General features: G+C 45.6%; 1 protein-coding gene across 1 annotated transcript in view; it reads left to right on the forward strand.

The window, feature by feature from the left end:
- The first annotated feature begins 500 nt into the window (after positions 1–500).
- The window catches only part of LOC141122230 (cytochrome P450 2A9-like), a 50,342-nt gene continuing 30,631 nt past the window's right edge, over positions 501–20,211 (forward strand). The window contains 4 exon segments of the mRNA XM_073611962.1: positions 501–702; positions 704–838; positions 10,211–10,373; positions 12,887–13,036. Coding sequence (XP_073468063.1) covers positions 667–702; positions 704–838; positions 10,211–10,373; positions 12,887–13,036 — 484 coding nt within the window. The 5' untranslated portion in view covers positions 501–666.

Consider the following 20,211-nt stretch of genomic DNA (forward strand, 5'->3'; position numbering starts at 1 on the left):
AGAAAGTTTAGCAAGAATTATTTAAAATGTAAGGTATAGTGGTTATGTACATATTTTTTTTATTATGGACAAGTCTAATAAAATTAAACATTTCAAAGTGGTAACCTGTAATAAGATGGTTAGGCATCTTTTACACACACAGTAAAATGAAACATCTGTTTTTTGTAAAGCTTTGTCCTTGGTTTAAGTTTGACAAAGTGAGCCCGAAAACAGAGCTTCTGCTGTGCTGTTTCTGAAGATTACTCATTGTTATTTTAGAATTTTCATGTATTTACAATTTATTTGTAGACGACAGATTGTACACATACAGTAGTCAACATTTTAAAACATATACATAAAAAAATATAACAAATTGACCATTAAAAAAGTATATATAGTTTCTCTTTAAGATAAATAGTCCCATTATATGGTTAAATAGTAGTTACACATTAACAGCACTTGTATAAAAGATATCTGGACTGAAACCTAAAATGGTTAGTGCTTTAATAGACAAACTGAGATCAGATTAATTGCATCACAAACATAGAAACATAGAAAAGTGACGGCAGAAAAAGACTGAGTAATCCATCGAGTCTGCCCATTTATTTTTGTTTTGTTTTGTTTTTTTGGGTACATAGAGAATTCATTATTTTCATACTGTCTTGTGTAACTCACATTTACCTTGCTATGTGGAATATCTCTGACTTATTTTTCCTATTTTTTTGGGGCTCTGTTTATAATCAAATATTTAAAAGTCCTATGGACTTCAAGAAGTCTCCCCCCTGGACCAGTTCCATTGCCTTTAATAGGAAACTTGTGGACACTGAACTTCCAACTTCATCCAGAGAGGATAACACAAGTAAGTATATAATTCCTAAAACTTCAAGTACCAGTACTTACAAGCAGAATTGGGTTTTTGATGCGTATTTAATATAATAATGATAGTTTTATGTGTATGATTTTTTTCTTTTTTCAAGATTTCTAAACCATCTGCAAAATTAGATACAAGTGACAGCAAGTTTTATTTTTAGATGTTTTGTAAATGCTTACTAAAGTTGATGATTAAGCAATGGCTGTGTGCTTAGGTAGGGTTGTATGCTGCCAGCCTCATATGTAATGACATGTTGAAGAAGTTCTGCAAGTACAGTGTAGGGGCTAAAATTACCTGAGAAGCATTTGCATCCAATTATAGTTAATAACTAAGGTCAGCAGCCTTTTCCACATTAAGTCAATTGCAACCTATAGCAGTGGCTCTTCCAATTGACTCTGAAAAAGACATTGGGAGCCTCCGGTTTATATTATCAGCATGGATTTGTTATAGGGCTTCCGACACATGTTTGCTGATCAATGGCCCCAAGAAAAAAAAAATAAAGTAAAGTGACAGGCTATTTATTGAAGATGCAGCAAACAGAAAACACATCAAATGTTCATAGACACTGTATAATGCAACATCCTTTCTTGCATACAGATTAAGTTCTCTTAATATTGCGGTACAATAGCATTGGATTAGAGGATTGAGAATCCCTCCACTAGGTTTCGCTAAAGCTACCACAGTAGGCTGCACACACAGGTAATGATGCTGCATGGCTGGCAAATCCTACCACTGTTCCGAGCCCCAAGAACCCTAGTCCCAGCCCAGAATGGCTAAGAAGCCCAATGCTGGGCTAGAGCTTCCCAACATCAAGGTTTTTCCTCTGTGGCTGCTTTTGTGCACTCTCACAACACCCTGTACTGTTAGAAAAACCCCAGTCTGGAGTTAGTGTTACATATAATTATTCTACAGTTTCCTGAATACCACATTTTTAGGGGTTCTCATTTTTGTTTAAAAGCGAATTACCCTCTTGCTGTACCCACCTTAAAAATAAACACTGAAGGAGCTGTGGCAAGATTGGATTCTCAACAATTTGGTATGAAGGCCAGGTTATGCACATTCTGTGGATATACGAGATCTGACTAGCTTTACTGTTTTATATAGAATCAATGTACATTTTTAAACATAACTAATCTTAAACTGTTTTAAGTTATTGTCTGTTTTCAAATGAGATGTGTCATATCTGCATATACAGTGCCTTGAAAAAGTATTCATACCCCTTGAAATTGTCCACATTTTGTCATGTTACAACCAAAAAACGTAAATGTATTTTATTGGGATTTTATGTGATAGACCAACACAACACATAATTATGAAGTGAAAGGAAAATGATAAATAGTTTTGTAAATTGTTTTACAAATAAATATCTGAAAAGTGTGGCGTGCATTTGTATTCAGCCCTCTAACTAAAATCTAGTGGAAACAATTGCCTTCAGAAGTCACTTAATTAGTAAAAAGACTCCAGGTGTGTGTAATTTAATCTCAGTATAAATACAGCTGTTCTGTGAAGCCCTCAGGGGTTTGTTAGAGAACCTTAGTGAACAAACAGCATCATGAAGGCCAAGGAACACATCAGATAGGTCAGGGATAAAGTTTTGGAGAAGTTTAAAGCAGGGTTAGGTTATAAAAAAATATCACAAGCTTTGAACATCTCACAGAGATGTTCTGTTCAAACCATCATCCGAAAATGGAGTATGGCACAACTACAAACCTACCAAGACATGGCCATCCACATGAAACGACAGGCCGGGAAAAGGGGAGCATTAATTAGAGTAGCAGCCGGGGCGTGGCCAAGATGGCGCTGTGAGCGGCGGTTTTTCCAGAGAGCTCCGCTCACCTGCTTCTATAATCCGGATCCATCGCCTTAAAAAACTTCCAGTTTTAATCCCAGTTGCTCGGGGGGGACACTGGTACTCCCTAGAGAGTGAGGAGAGAGGAGGATTTCCCTTCCCGGGCCGAGATTGGCGCCGCCGCGCGCTCCCGGCCTGCCGTGGACGACTAGGCCGCAGCCGCGGCCTTTCCTAACGGGCCGCGCGACGAACCGTGAGTCCCCTGGCGTGATCAGTCCTATTGTCCGACCTAGCTGGCTGCTGTGGGTGCTGGATGGGGGCAGGTGAGGAGACCCTGGACTGTTCATAGGCCGCGCTCTGGCCCTGGCCTCCCCTTCCTTCCCTGCGTGACTAGGCCGCAACCGCGGCCTCTCCTGGGGCTCTGGAGCCACAGGACTGACTGAGGCCGAACCTGATCCTACTAGCCTAGAGGAGGGGGCCCTGTGCTGAGTGGGGATATCTCCCTGTCCAGGGAAACAACCAGTGTATGACCTTTCCCTCCCCCTGTCCTCCAGATCCTGGGGATCCCTGGCTGGCTGCATACCCTGAACTATCTCTGGAGGCCTAAAGTGGATACCTTCTGCATCTCATACCTGCAGGTGAGCCAAAACCTGTTAAGGGGACACATATACTGCACCATATTTACTGCTTGACTACCCCTGACCCTGCAGACAGGTTCCCATGGCCAGTTGCTGACTACTGCCCGGCTTTGGGCCCCCTGGCTCCTGAATGAGACGCAGGAACTCCAGTGCAAAGCACAGTAAAGGGGGCAAGAGGCTGACTTTCCCACCACAGTTAGACTCCCCTCGGTCGCCCGCCTGCCCCTCTCCGGAGGTCTTTAATGCCCGCAGCGCCCACAAAGCCTCACAGATCACCACTATGGAACCGGATGACTCTCGGCCCCCCTGGCTGGCGGATGTCATGGCGGCTATCGCCACTTGCCAATCCACGTTAACATCCAAAATTGAAGCTGTCCAGCTGGATATGGGTCTCATCCGTCAAGATATAGATAAAATCAGATCGCGAGTTACCGAGACGGAGCAGAGATTGAGTACCACTGAGGATACCATTGCGGACCATGGGGCATCACTCCGTACACTTCAAACCAAAGTAAAAGCCCTTGAATACCGAGCCGAGGACGCAGAGAACAGGAATCGACGTAATAACCTCCGTATTGTTGGTCTACCGGAGGGGGTAGAGGGGACTAATCCCACCTCCTTCATAGAGGCTCTGCTGCGTGACCTGCTACCTGAGGCCCGCTGGTCCCCTTATTACACGGTGGAGAGGGCGCACCGTATCCCACCTAAGCCGGGACCCCCTGGATCCCCCCCCGCACCTTCATACTCCGTCTCCTCAACTTCAGAGACAGAGATGAAGTTCTCCGCGCTTCTAGAAATGTTGGGGACCTCAGTTTCCAAAATACAAAGCTGATGATCTTCCCGGACTATTCGATAGAGACACAGAAACTCAGAAAATCTTTTGACCAAGTCAAAGCAGCGTTGCGATCACGCAACATTCGCTACAGTGTGCTCTTCCCTGCTCGCCTCAGGGTCCAGGATGGCGAGACAACTCGTTTTTTTACTACGCCGAGAGAGGCCTCAGCCTGGTTGGACTCCCTACCACAGATTCGTTGAGGATCTACCTGGTATGTCTCGTATGATTCTCCTTATTGCTTACCCTCCATGGCTTCAGCCCAGGCCCGAGCTACTACGCAATTAACACAATGACGATGCAGTTTGTTGCATGGCCTGGGCCCATTTCAAGCTACTTAGAGTGCGGAATTGAGGAGGGAAGCTCACTACCCCTACCAGGGAAATTTCAAGTTAATGCCCCTGCCAAAGAACTTGGTCAGGAGACCGTTGGAACACATAGTTCCTTTACACTTGTTTCTTTCCATGAACAATGCTGGAACTCTTGCTTTAGGCATCCTCCTAAACATGGATCGACTTCACTGTGAGGCCGCAATATGACCTAACTTCCTCCGTTTGACTTTCCGGCCCTCACAGCCTGCTGTATCACAAGCGGAGATCTCATTTGTGGAAACCCGCTTGAATTGCTGCTTCCTCGCCTCTTCCACGGACCCCCTGTTGCAGCCGGCGAGCTGAACAAGTTTGGGATTGAAACCCGCCTCAGTTTTAGGGGGTTGGGTGGGGGGTGGGGAAAGTTCCCCTAATGGGGCAAATTGCATTTACTTCAGATACTGGTATCCTTTATCGTTTTTTTTTGGTTTGTTTTTGTTTTTATTTGAAATTTGTATTATAATGTTTGACTTCTCAGCATTGCACTATTTCCAGGTGTGTCCGTTTCGGGTCCTGGGGCCCAGCTCGGGAGCCGTAACTTGCATTACCCCTAACACTCTTATTATCCCTTGTAGACATGTCCTCCCTTAACATCATCTCCTGGAACACCAGGGGACTGAACTCCCCAGTCAAGCGTTCCCTGGTGTTCCAATTCATTAAAACCTACAACCCACACATATGTGTGCTCCAAGAGACACACCTAACAGGGCGTAGGATTCTGGCCCTAAAAAAACCATGGGTGGGCCACCACTACCACTCTACACATTCCACTTTTTCTAGGGGTGTTACTATTCTGGTATTGAAATCACTTCCTTTTCGGCTCCTGGACTTGGCCCTGGACCCTGATGGTCGGTACGTTATTATTCATGCTAAGATATACTCTTTAACATGGACTATTGTGGGCTTATATTTGCCTCCTCCGGCTTCTTTGCTGGTGCTCAATCAGATCACCGGCAAGATGGCTGAATTTGCCTCTGATAATAATGTTATATTGGGTGACTTCAATCTGGTCCCTGACCCGGACATCGATAGGCTAATTCCTGCGGGACATCATTGCCCTGGGTTGGCTGAGTGGGCGGACACCTATGGCTTGACGGATGTCTGGAGGTGGCGTCACCCCCTGACCAGGGCATACACATGCCACTCGGCCTCCCACAGAACGTTTTCTCGCATAGACTTGGTCTTCGCAGGGAGCCCGGTCCTCCCACGGGTCACGGACATACAAATACTCCCTAGGGGAGTCTCTGACCACGCACCCTTGTTGTTGTCCTTAGACCTTTCCCTGGGCACAGTAGAAAGAATATGGAGGCTCTCCAGATTTTGGATTACAGATACAGCAGTAGACTCCCAATTTAGAACGGAACTGCTTGACTTCTGGGCCGTAAATGTGGGTTCAGCTGATCCCACAGTTGTATGGGATGCATTCAAGGCAACGACAAGGGGACATTACCAGACCATCATTGCCAGAGTCCGTCGGGAGCGTAGGGCAGACTTGGTTAGGGCCGAGGGAGAGGCGAGTACTGCGGAGGCTCTTTTTGTTCGCACCCGGGATCCTGCGCACTACTCGCAACTACAACTTCTGACGAAGGAGGTGATTCGTCTCCGTACCTCTCTCACCCAGAAGAAAATGCTGGCTCAATCCCAACGGATTTTTGAGCAGGGAGAGAGGTCAGGCCGTCTGTTGGCCTGGCTTTCCAGGGAACAGGAGGGAGGGATGAGCATCTCACACATAAAGGACTCCTCGGGACAGTTGATCCATACACCGGACGGGATTAATGGCTGTTTTGCGCAATTTTATGAATCTCTCTACAGATCCAGGGCAGACTACAGAAGGGAGGATTTGGTGGCATATCTAGATGACATTGATGTTCCAACCCTTACAGCAACGTATCGTGACAAGCTTGACGCACCAATCACGTCCTTGGAGATACTCCGAGCGCTTAAATCGATGCAGACTGGGAAAACACCGGGGCCTGACGGCATCCCTGTGGAGTTCTATAAACAATATGCTACAGAACTAGTTGATAAACTTCAGTGCCTTTTCTCTGCATCGTCGCATCTCGAAAAACTCCCAGACACAATGAGCGAAGCGATCATAGTCGTGATCCCCAAGCCAGGGAAAGATCCCTCGTTATGCGCCTCCTATCGCCCTATATCCCTTCTGAATGTCGACGCAAAGGTACTGGCAAAGGTATTGGCTAACAGGCTTAACCTGGTCATTACTGCCCTCATCCACGGGGATCAAACAGGCTTCATGCCCGGGAAGGGAACAGATATTAATATTAGACGCCTCCACACACATATGGACAGGGCGGATGGGGTGACCAGTGGAGCGGTGGCCTCACTCGACGCGGAGAAGGCTTTCGACTCTGTCGAGTGGGGCTACCTATGGGAGGTGCTGTCGCGATTCGGGTTTGGCCCAGGCTTTATGAAATGGCTCCGTATGTTATATCATGCCCCCTTAGCTAGAATACGTACCAACGGATGCCTATCGGGGAAGTTCCAACTGTTTCGCGGCACACGGCAGGGATGCCCCCTCTCCCCGGGCCTATTTGCTTTGGCGATGGAGCCTCTGGCTGTCTTACTGAGGGCTCACCCTGGGGTGAGGGGACTTCATGTAGGTCCAATTGAGGAAAAGATATCGCTGTACGCAGACGATGCTCTGCTCTATTTAGCGGACGCCTCGTCCTCGTTGCAGACTGCCCTGGATCTAATTAACCAATTTGGTTGCTATTCAGGGATTCGTATTAATTGGGACAAGTCGGTCCTCTTCCCGCTCCACCCCTCGACCCCTAAGGTACCACACCCGCAGCTCAAATGGGTAGAAGATATCAAATATTTGGGGATTAAAATCAGCGCTAAGGTCCAGGACTACATGGACAACAATCTCCGACCACTCATGACGCAACTTACGGCTAGGTGTGCTGCTTGGCGTTCCCTTCCACTGACCCCTATTGGCAGAGTCAACTTACTAAAAATGATTTACCTCCCCAAGTTTCTCTACTTTTTCCGTAACACACCCATACACATCCCTAGGACCTTCTTCCACAGGCTGGAGGGTCTGCTGATACAATTCGTCTGGGCCGGGAGACCACCCAGAGTGGCCAAGCAGATCCTATATCTCCCGCTTTCGGGGGGAGGTCTGGCGCTGCCGAATTTTCAAATCTACTACTGGGCAGCTGTTCTGGTCACGATTCGGTGGTGGTTCTCCCAGCCCACACAGAATCCGGCGGTCATTCTAGAGGCGGCTATTCTGGGCTCCTTTGCTGCCCTGAGCAATCTCCCGTTTCGCGGTCTCAGGGCCAATTCATCCATGACGACTCTGATGCGAACCACTGTGAGGGTCTGGCAAGAAGCCAGGAAAATATACCGGAGGCCCAATCACATTTCACCTCACATGCCCCTATGGGGTAACCCTATGCTCCCCCACTTTTATAGTATATCGGACCCCTCTCTCTGGGCAAAGAAGGGAATCCTCACATTAAAACATGTGGTTAAGGATGGTAGGCTCATGACTTTCCAAGCCCTGAGGCAGTCCTTCGGTATTCCACTCTCCTTCCAATTCAGATACTGGCAGTTGAAACATGCCTTTGAAGCTCAGTTCTCAGCCCCCCTCGTCCTGGAGCCGGATTCTGTTGAACGGCTCCTGACTTCCAATGTGATGGAGAAGCCCCTCTCAACTCTATATCTATATCTCACAGTTGAGTATGACGCCAAATTGACTAAAATCTGGGGAGAGTGGAAGGCTGATATTCCCTCTTTGGACGAGGAAGAATGGAAGGAGTGTTTAATTTCCTACATTCCCTCTATGATCGCTGCAAAAGACAGGTTCATACAATTTAAGTTCCTGCACAGAGCATATTTCACCCCGCACAGACTGGCACGCATTTACCATGACAGGGATCCCAACTGTCAGAGATGCAGGCAGGAGGTGGGCACGTTCTGGCACATGGTCTGGTCTTGTCCCAAAATCCGACCCTTTTGGTCGGCAGTTGCCTCCACACTGAGTGAAGTTACAGGCTCAAATCTACCGGTGGATCCCCAAATAATGTTGCTTAGTCATCTGGAGGATGTTGAGGGTGATAGGTATAGTAAACTGTGTCTAACTTTTACATTGTACTACGCTAGGCGAGAAATTCTGTTGAGATGGAAATTGGAAGAGCCTCCTACCCTTGCCTCGTGGAGAGGGTCGGTGGATAGAGTACTCCCCCTATATAGACTGACGTATGAAAGTAGACAATGCCCGGGGAAGTTCGATAAAATTTGGTCCTCCTGGGTGGACGCCTCTGGAAATCCAGAACCCCCTACCCCATAACTAAGATGTGAAATACAGTAGAGGACATCCTACATTCCAGGTCTATTCTTCTTATGTCCATCCCCCTTCGTCTCTCCCCCCCCCTCCCCTCTCCCCCCCCTCCTCCCCCCCCCCCCCTCGCCATCCCCATTAGGCTTGATTAAATATTGGCTACCTACTTCAAATTGTTTAAGGGTTTATAAGAATGTTATGCCGTAGGAATACTGTTAAGTGAAATTCCTGAAATGTACATATCTGGAACATTTGATAAACAGTGGCTATCGTCTGAAGATAGATCTTAATATCATTGTTATCACCACAATGGTTATACTAAATTTCCTTTGTTTTGTAATGCTGATTTGTTTAATAAAATCTTCTGTTAAAAAAAAAAAAAAAATTAGAGTAGCAGCCAAGAGGCCCATGGTAACTCTCTCAACTATTAGTCCTGCACTCCACAAATCTGACCTTTATGGAAGCGTGGCAAAAAGAAAGACATTGTTTAAAGAAAGCCATAAGAAGTCCTGTTTGCAGTTTGCGAGAAGCCATTTGGGGGACACAGCAAACATATGGAAGAAGATGCTCTGGGCAGATGAAACCAAAATTGAACTTTTTGGCCTAAAAGCAAAACGCTATGTGTGGTGGAAAGCTAGCACTGCACATCACCCTAAACACACCATCCTCACCATGAAACATGGTGGTGGCAGCATCATGTTGTGGGGATGCTTTTCTTCAGCTGGGACAGGGAAGCTGGTCTGCAAAAGACTTGAGACTGGGGTGGAGGTTCACCTTCCTGCAGGATAACGACCCCAAACATACAGACAATTGAATTTTTTAGATTAAAGCATATTTATGTGTTAGAATAGCCCAGTCAAAGTCCAGACCTAAATCCATTTGAGAATCTGTGGCAAGACTTGAAAATTGCTGTTCACAGATGCTCTTCATCCAATCTGACAGAGCTTGAGCTATTTTGCAAAGAAGAATGGGCAAAAATTTCACTCTCTAGATGTGCAAAGTTGGTAAAGACATACCCAAAAGACTTGAAGCTGTAATTGCAGCTTTAGGTCAAAGTATTGACTCAGGGAGGCTGAATACAAATGCACGCCACACTTTTCAAATATTTACTTGTAATTTTTTTCCACTTCACAATTCTGTGCCACTTTTTGTTGGTCTATCACATAAAATCCCATTTATATTTTTGGTTGTAACATGACAAAATGTAGAAAATTTCAAGGGGTGTGAATACTTTTCAAGGCACAGTAAGGCCTGAACCTGGGATATTTCTTCACTAGGTAATTTTGCTTGGTAGTGCATACAGTTAGAGGGTTCTGTTGAGCCCACTGTACATATGCATCCGTTTGTTCTATAGGAAATTAAGTAAAATTATAAATATAATTATCATTTCTTGTTGAACTTATAATTGATGCTCCCCTTAACCATAGCTCTCTAGGCTCTATGGGAAGATCTATACCGTGTGGCTTGGAGATTCTCCTCTTGTTGTCTTGAATGGCTGGAGAGCAGTGAAAGATGGTATTGCCTCTCATTCTGATGAGCTATCTGGGCGCCCTATAGCCAGCTTTCTAAAGGATCTTCTAGGTGGAGCAGGTACAGTATTTTTTTTATCTTCAGCTAAGGCCCCAATTCAGACTTTAGCATAGTAAAATGATGTAAAATTGTGCACATAATGCAAAAGCACATAACAACATCTGAAACACATATGAAATGCATGCATTTAAAAATGTGAAATTGTTTTGCAAATCCACATTTAATACACAATCAATGATTCCAAGAGTACTGTGGGTTAGCTTCAGAGAGAGCACAGCAGTTACTTCTTGTCCTGAATCAAACTTTGACTGAATTCAACAGATTTGTCCAATAAAGGAATCATTTTCTAGCCTTACCCATTTGTTTGTGTGTTTGTAGTTCATCTTAATGTAGCACCCTCTAGTGTGCTAGGTGTGAAAGTTTTTTTTTGTCAGTGTAGGCAAATTTATATAGGCTTGGCTGGCAGCCAGGCCTGCTTGTTTTGTTTCCTGGGTTGGCAGAAATCCAGGGAGAGCTGGATGACTCACAGGTAGCATCCCTGAGACCTCCCACTTATTTCCAGAACGTGCTGGAACCTTCTGGAAAGATAGGAGGAGAGATAAGGTGAAGCCACCTGGAGTATTTTGAGGGCCCTGACCAATCCCCAATTTGGATTGGCAGGGGGCAAGCCTCCTCAAATACTCAGGGTCAGCCCAGCTGGGGAGGAGTTTTTTGGGTGGAAGCTGGAGATGGAGTGTCATGGCCTTTGAGGGAGCTCCCCAGTCGGGGGGGTGACCTTGGGCCTAGGCCTGTGTGCGGACGAGGCCTTCCTAAACCACGGAGGTGTCCTGGTCAGGAGGTACTGGGAGCAAAGAGGACAGCAGGAGAGCACTGCCAGGCAAGTCTCCAGGAGGAACAACTGGAACAGCCAGGAGGGCTGGTGAGTGACACACAGTCAGGAGGACTGGGAGGCACGCCTGAGAGGACTGGGTACAAACAGTGTGGGATGGGTGCAGAGCCAGTAAGGAGGACTGTGGTGGCATGGACAGTGGAAAGAGGAAGCTGCAGCCAAGAGGGCTGGCAGGGCCTAAAGAGATGGTGCTGAGATCAGTAGCCACGTGGGACAACTAGCACTGAAACTACCATTTTTACGGTCCCTGCCTGGAAAGGGCATTCTGCTTTGGGCCTGGCTGAGCCAGTGTCAGGCCTGCAATTTAATGCTAGCTGGACCTGGGAGTGATAGTCTGCAAGCAAGTTTGTGAAGGAGGAAGAGAGGAAGTTGTATATACCAGAGGTGTATATAGTTCTCAGTCCCTATATTGCTTTTACAATCAACTGGGCATTCCATATCTATCCTATCCCCATCCAAGTTACAATTCCTTCAATAAAACATAAAAAAACAAAGAACAAGTACTGCTTCTTGACTACTGAGTGTCTTAAGATCTGTGTGCTTGATGGCTGGATGAAAGACTATATCATATTCATATGTTTATGTCATATGCATCTGACAAAAAAAGTAATTACTCTAATGCAAAGAGAAAAAAATATGCAAAAAAAAATATGCATTCCTCTTAAAGGAGAAGTATGGGTTTAGGTTGTTTTCCCCCATTATACTTACCTAGGTGGATGCAGCATCGGTCCGATGCTGCATCTGTTCCCCAGTGTCTCTGCACTGAGAACCGAGCCATCAAACATCGCCCATGGCTTGGTTCTCTCAGCTCCCTGAGAGGAGAGCTGCTGACTGTCAATCAGCAGCTCTCCTGCTCTTCTCCCCCACACTCATTGGAGCACTGAGCTGTGGAGGGGTGGGAAGAGGCTGTCTCAGCCTCTCAGCGGCTCGCTGAGAGGCTGAGACAGCCATCAGTCCAGGCACCTGGCGGATCCAGACTTCCAGAGTCGGGATGACGCGGTGCCTGGAATGATCTGTGTAATGTCAGCAGAGAGCGGACTTCAGACCGCTCTCTGCTGAAAATGGGTCACAGGAGTGCAAACGATTTGCACTCCTGTGACCCGTAGTAGAAGCCCAGCCAAATGAGCCAAGGCTGGACTTCTCCTTTAAAGGATTTTAGGACCTAAAAATGGTAGAATACCTAGATTGCGGGCCTAAGCCTGTGACAACATATTGATACATTATTGATATGCACAGGCTGCTGTTACTGTTGCTGGAGTCTTCCTGCTAGCCTGTGGAAATATGCAGAGACTGGAGTGCCAACTACAATACATCCCACTTCAGGATCCTTCTACAGCCCAGGGGGACTACTTCAGGATCCTTCTACAACCTAAAACCTGCTGTCTGCCCTGAAGATGCTAATAATGGATCCTACCATCGTGGACTCAGCCAGTTATGAACTCTGTCCTGTGCCGGTATGCTGAGTTAGGAGCAAATGATTTTAGCAAATGGCTGCAATATAACAAAGAGTGAAAAATTTAAGGGGGTCTGAATACTTTCCGTCCCCACTGTATGTTCTAAACACGAAAAATTATGTATCCTAGGTTCTTTATCTATATATTTCTTTACATTTTCACTATGATCTTTCCCAAAAATTACATCAACTCTGGAAATGTATAATCTAGTTCTCATTCATTCATCATAGGCATTTTGACGACCAGCGGACATTTGTGGAAACAACAGAGATGGTTTACACTGATGACTCTGAGGAATTTGGGACTTGGAAAACATGGACTAGAGTCTCGGATACAAGATGAAGCTCAGTGCATGATAGAGTCTTTTAGAGCCCAAAAAGGTCAGTGTATCAATTTTTTTACTTTCATTAAGAGCCCATTCACACAGGGGCAACACGACTTCCAGCGCGACTTTGGGAGGCAACTTGGACACGACTTGAGTATGAATCACAGCGCGACTTGGAGCGACTTCAGCGCGACTTACAACACGACTTGAAGTCGCCTCCAGGACAGCGAGCTGAACATACTAGGCTCTTAGGTCTGGTATGGATGTTAAGGGGAACCCCCTACGCCAAAAAAACGGCATGGAGGTCCCCCCCAAATCCATACCAGACCCTTATCCGAGCACGTAGCCTGGCTGGTCAGGAAAGGGGGTGGGGACAAGCGAGCGCCCCCCCTCCTGAACTGTACCAGGCCGCATTGCCCTCAACATGGGGGGGGGGATGCTTTGGGGAAGGGGGGGCGCCCTGTGGCCCCCCCACCCCAAAGCACCATGTCCCTATGTTGATGAGGACAAGGGCCTCTTCCCAACAACCCTGGCCGTTGGTTGTCGGGGTCTGTGGGCGGGGGGCTTATCGGAATCCGGGAGCCCCCTTTAATAAGGGGCCCCCAGATCCTGGCCCCCCACCCTATGTGAATGAGTATGGGGACCCCTACCCATTCATCTGGGGGAAAAAAGTGTCAATAAAAAAACCACACTACACAGGTTTTTAAAGTAAATTATTAGGCAGCTCCAGGGGTCTTCTTCCGACTTCGGGGGTCTCTTCCGACTTCTCCACTCTCTCCGGCCTCTTCTCCACTCTTTCCGGTCTCTTCTCCCGGTGTCCGGTTCTTCTCCCGATCTCCGGTTCTTCTGCCGGGTTCCTCCGCTATCTTCTGCTCTTTTGCCGCTCTTTTGCTAGCGGTGGCCCGGTCTTCTCCGTCCTCTTCTTCCCTCTTCTCTTCTTCCGATGTTGACATGACGCTCTCTCCCGCTGTAATGCCATGTACGCAGTGCACAACGACTTATATAGGCATGGGGCGTGGTCACCGTGTGATGTCACCTGATGACCCCGCCCCTTATGATGTCACAGTCCCATCATGCCCCGGGACTGTGACGTCATAAGGGTCTTGGTCACCAGGTGACATTTGCCAATATACACTGTGCAATAGGAGAATTGAAGGAAGGATTCTTATTACTGCCTGGGAAAATGTTTCCTCTTGACACTGAGGGAGTTTGAGAGAGAGAGAGAGAGAGAGAGAGAGAGAGAGAGAGTACCTCTGTCTGAATATTTACCTGGCAGCTGAAGATCATACCAGCCAAGATCCAAGCCTGAGACTGGGAGTAAGGACACCCGGAGCAGCGCAACACTGCCCTCATCACAAAACTTTCACTGCTGCAGGGAGACTGGGGCATCCACTCACCCTTTGCTTCACCAGATCACCAGAGGCCCCCTTCTACAACAAGAAGTCACAGTGGCATCCTGGGGACTGGTAAGAGAGCCCATAGCTGATACTGCTAGCAGGGACTGAGCCACTGAGAGCAGGACAATACGTACCACATCCATACTGCGCCATATATCGCACTTATTCCAAACCTAGACTGCATCTATATCAACCCTATTCCACATTATACCACACCTTTACCACATATGAACGACATCTACCTTGTGTAATAATGTGTATGCTTTATGTTATAATTCAGTTCAATTGTTATGCCTAGTTCCTTATGCATGTTAGGAAACAGTTAACAGTTTTGGTCATGTGATCTGGGGGTGGGGAGCTGTGGTTAGTCCTGTAAGATGGATGTTGCTGAATAAACACCAGGCTCATGTTAAAGCTCCTGCTGTCTGCCTATACTTGGTGTTAAAACATCACATGGTACCAGAAGTCGGGTCAGAAGAGTCATGGCAGCAAACAGCAACACAAAGAACATTCCATCCCTGGATTTGGAATCAGGGAATGTATCTGAAAACTGGTCACAATGGAGGGAGCTTATAGAGCTTGTGTTTGCAGGACCAGATGCAGACAATGGTCTGATCAGCAGAAAGCAGCTCACTTTCTGATATGTGTGGGAAAAAAGGACGTGATGTGTGCCAAGCCTGGCAAGCAAGTGGGGAGATCACTGCAGAGGATAAAAAGAAAACAGAGGTACTGTTTGCAAACTTTGAGGCATACTGCAACCCAAGGAGAAACCTCACAGTGCAAAGAAAACTGTTTTATGAGAGGAACCGGTGTGGAGGTGAGTCTGTGGATGAATGGGCAACACAGCTGAGCTTGCTTGCCAAAGACTGTGCTTTCTATGATGCTGGAGATATGATAAAAGACCACATTCTGATGGGCGGTAAGTTTAAGGAAGTTCAGGAAAAGCTGCTGCAGGAAGAAGACTTAAATCTTGAGAAAGCCACAAGGATTGCCAGAGCATATGAAATGTCAAGAAAGGGCATGCAGGTACTGGAAGGAACACAGCTCCAGATTAATGCTATAGAAAATCACAGCAGCAGATATGGGCAAGAAAAAACACACAAAGGAATAAAGAACACCTATGGCACTGGGACAAGTAACACACAAAAGTAACACATAAAAATAGTGTCTGTCCAGAAAGGGGGCAGAAATGCAATAAATGCAAGAAAAGAGGACATTTTGCCAGGGTGTGTAAACTGTCTTCACAAACCGCAAGGTCAAAAACATGTTCTGTACACGCCATAGAGGACAATGATGACAATTCAGAGTCAGACTCAGATTCCACCCCAATATATCTTGCAGCAGTACAAAAAACATACCAGTCTGCAGATGAAGCAACTGTAACATTACAGACAGGGGCTAACAAAACTCCAATCACATTCAAAATAGATACAGGAGCACAAGTAAACTATGTGCCAAGCCAAATATACCTGGAACACCTCAGTAATGAATTCCCCTTAGAGACTCAGGACCTACCGAAACTAATGGGATATGGTGGTGAAAAAATGGGTCGCTGTCATGCAAAATGCTCATACAAGGGATCTGAAAAGGTTTTACAATTGTTTGTGATAGAAACACAAGGTCTCAGAACAAGTAAAGAGATTGGACTTGTGAAGATCATAATGACTGTGGATGGTGGACACAGAGGTCTGACAAAGACTGACATTAAATGTGAGTACTGTGATCTATTCAAGGGCCTGGGGTGCCACCCAGGAGTAAGCCGCATACGTATAAAAGAGGGTGCACAGCCTGTCATTCACGCCCCAAGGAGAATACCTTTAACTCTTGTGGATAAAGTCAGACAAGAAGTCACTAGGATGGAGAAGCTGGGAGTAGTAAAAAAGATCACAGAACCATCGGAATGGGTCAGTTCTATGGTTGTGGTGGAGAAGAACAACACAATTCGTATATGCATTGAGCCACGTGATTTGAATAAAGTCATAATGAGAGAACACTACAAACTCCCCACCATAGAGGATATAGCGCACAAGCTAGTAGGAGCAACAGTATTTAGTGTACTAGACGCCCATTCGGGTTACTGGCAATTGCGTCTTAATGAAGCCAGCAGTTACTTGACCACTTTTAACTCCCCTTTGGGTCAATGGTGCTTCAGAAGGGTACCTTTCTGCATAGCATCTGCACTAGAAATATTTCAAAAGAAATCACACGAATTGATCGCTGGTCTACAGGGTGTTGAAGTAATAGTTGATGATTTGCTGGTCTATGGAAAGGATCAACTGGAACATGACAAAAACCTTACTGCTTTGCTCAATCGGTGTCCTGAGAAGAATCTTACACTCAATCAAAACAAAATGCAAATTGGGGTAGAAGAAGTTACATATTTTGGACACCAACTAACCAAAGAGGGCTTGAAGGCTCATCCAAAGAAGATTACAGCAGTTCTTAACATGAAGGCCCCAACCTCCAGAAAGGAGCTGGAATCATCACTAGGTATTTTCAACTATCTATGAAAATTCTCCCAGGGCCTTGCTCAACAGATAGCACCGCTACTTACACTGCTAGAGAAGGATGCTGTTTGGTGTTGGGATGCAAACATGGAAAAGACTTTCGATAAAGTGAAAAAACTGATCGCTAAACATCCAGGGCCAATACTGAAATATTTTGACGTAAACTGTGACACTGTGCTTCAAGTGGAGGAATCCCAGTTTGGGTTAGGTGCTGTACTGACTCAACAAGGACATCCTGTGGCATATGCTTCACGAGCCCTGACCACAACGCAAGCCATTTATGCCCAAATTGATAAAGAGATACTGGCTATTGTGAATAGATGTGAGAAATTTCACCAGTACATACATGGTGCCCATTGGTTGTGGAAACAGACCACAAGCCATTGGAGTACATCCTGCAGAAATCACTAGCTTCTACACCTCCACGTCTGCAGCGGATGGTTATGAAATTACAGCTGTATGATCTCACAGTAAAGTATAAGCCTGGAAAGGAAATTCCAATGGCAGATACCCTGTCTAGGGTGTTTCTAGAAGGACATGAAGCACAGGATGAACCTGAGTTGGAAGAACAGGTACATACAGTATTAGCGAACATTCCAATATCGGATGTACGGCTGGAGAAGATAAGACAAGACACCAAACAGGATAAAGTCCTAGAAAAACTAACTTGTGGCATGTGCAATGGCTGTCCAGAAAAATGAAAGAAGCTGTGTCCTGAACTACAGGGATTCTGGCCTATGAAAGATGAACTATACATTCATTCAGATATCATATTTATGGGTGACCGTCTTCTCATTCTCACAGCAGGCAGAAGTACTGAAACAAATCCACCAGGGACACTTGGGCATTACTCTGCGTAAGCAGAGAGGGCGGGAGTTGGTCTACTGGCCTAATTTGGACTTTGATATTGAGACACTTGTGAAGAAGTGTGAAACCTGCCACACATTTCAAAAAACACAATGCAAATGCCTCTTACACTGTGGAATGCTCCTTCATGGGCATGGCAGAGACTGGCTACAGATATTTTTCATTTTGAGGAAACCATTACCTGATAGTAGTAGATTACTACAGCAAATACTTTGAGCTAGTGCAGCTGAGAAATTTAAAAGCATCAACATTCATATGGGCTTTCAAAACAATACTTTCAAGACATGGCGTGTGTGAAGAACTTGTGTCTGGTAATGGGCCACAATTCTCATGTTCTGAGTTCCAGTGCTTCCTGTGTGAATGGGGAATCAGGCACAAACCCACAAGCCCCTATCACCCACAGGCCAATGGTCTAACAGAGAAGTATGTTGGCATAGCCAAATCCATTATACTGAAAGCACAATCATCAGGGCAGGATGTGTACCTAGGACTGTTAAACTATTGTGCAACACCTATTGAAGGTTTATGCTCACCTGCACAGCTGCTAATGGGTAGAACACTGAGGACCACAGTGCCCATTGCACCACATAAATTGCAGCCTCAGTCTATTCCACAGGATCGTGTAACAGCTCAGAGGATCATAAACATGAAAAGGAAAAAACTGTATTTTGATAAATCTACAAAGTCCCTTTGTCCACTCTCTACTGGGCAAGCTGTGCGACACAGAGTCACTGGGAATATATGGGAACCTGCTTGAATTGTCAAAGAAGCCAATTCACCAAAATCATATATAATCGAGACCAAGTGTGGACAGAAACTGAGACAAAACAGGCGTCATCTTCGTCCAGACACTGCTGCGGATACATCATTAGGTCAACCGGATGACAATGGAGATAAAGAACTAGCCCATGATGGCACAGAAGTCCTAAACATGGATATTGAGTCTACTGAGGATACCGAGGACAGCATAAATGTATCAGCATGTGATAATGCTGGGAGTGACTCTCAACTGGACACCAATCCTACGGATGATGAGTCAGCGATTACTTTCTCTCGCTATGGTCGAGCTATTAAACCAAAGATATGGAGGGACTTTGTCTCATATTAAATGCTTCATACTTGAGAGGGAAGATGTAATGATGTGTATGCTTTATGTTATAATTCAGTTCAATTGTTATGCCTAGTTCCTTATGCATGTTAGGAAACAGTTAACAGTTTTGGTCATGTAATCTGGGGGTGGGGAGCTGTGGTTAGTTCTGTAAGATGGATGCTGCTGAATAAACAACAGGCTCATGTTAAAGCTCTTGCTGTCTGCTTATACTTGGTGTTAAAACATCACACCTTGCACCTGTCCTGAGACTATACTGTACCTATACTGCATGCAGATTAACTGGGACTGTCATCATGTTAAAGATCCCAAACAATAGCAGGCAGAAAAACATCTAAAAAACTGCCCTGTAATAATTATTCTGCAAGCTTTGTTTTGTTCCACTGCCCCCTCAGCTACCATCCTCCTCTTCTTTTATACAGTGCATACCCAGTCAGTCTAGGACTAGCATCGCTGCCATAAATGCACTCTAGCAGTATAGTTCCAGCTCTCTGTAAATTGGTAAACTGTACTACTGCTCACTGCAGCACTTGAGGTGGCCTTGCTACTGTTAATGCTGATCTGGACATCAAATGTCATCTTATGTCTAGTCCATACTGTTAATCACTTTGTATGCCAATATGTGTAATTACCACTCTTAATTCATTTTATAGCTCGCCTGGTTATTAACCATATTAGGTAACAATACATTATGTTTGCCTTTACTACCTGGTTTTGTGCCTGTTTTCTTTTATATGGTGCTCGCATCGCAAGAGTGTGAACCCAGGCTCGGTCTGTACTGTATATGTATTAGTAAATGTGTTCCTTATCAAAACACTGTTATTGCACACACACACCCCACCCCGAATTGCTGCAGTAATTGACAGTCTGCTTAGGGAGTATGACTGGTGTTGATCAGAGCAGTGGTCAGGGGGCATGAAGGGCCGCTGGAGAGCCAGGCCGCTGCTTTTGTGTGAAAGTAGCAGTCCAACTACCCTAGTGTTGACAGTACATTTATTACTGCATCACTTATCTGATTAGCTGAAGCACCTAGCTGATAAAAAAAAAAACATGTATTACGTATATGAATATTGACTGCAATAAAGTGATATATTAAGAAGGTTCAAATGAGCTTTAGTGGTATTACTTTCTGGAGCAAAACATATGCTAAACCAAAAAGCCTATTTAACATGTAGAGCAGATATAGTTATTTTTCCTCCGCTTTACACCACAGAGTTCACTCCACACTTCAACTGCTTTTTAAGTAATTCAAAATTCATACATGTTTCCTTCCCTCTGCAATTTCACTGTCTAGTGTCTAGAGTACTTCAGAAGAGAGTAGGGCCACTCTCACTGGACAATGCAGTGGTGG

Source organism: Aquarana catesbeiana, linkage group LG01 (assembly GCF_042186555.1).
Source record: "Aquarana catesbeiana isolate 2022-GZ linkage group LG01, ASM4218655v1, whole genome shotgun sequence".
In the NCBI taxonomy this organism is placed as follows: Eukaryota; Metazoa; Chordata; class Amphibia; order Anura; family Ranidae; genus Aquarana; species Aquarana catesbeiana.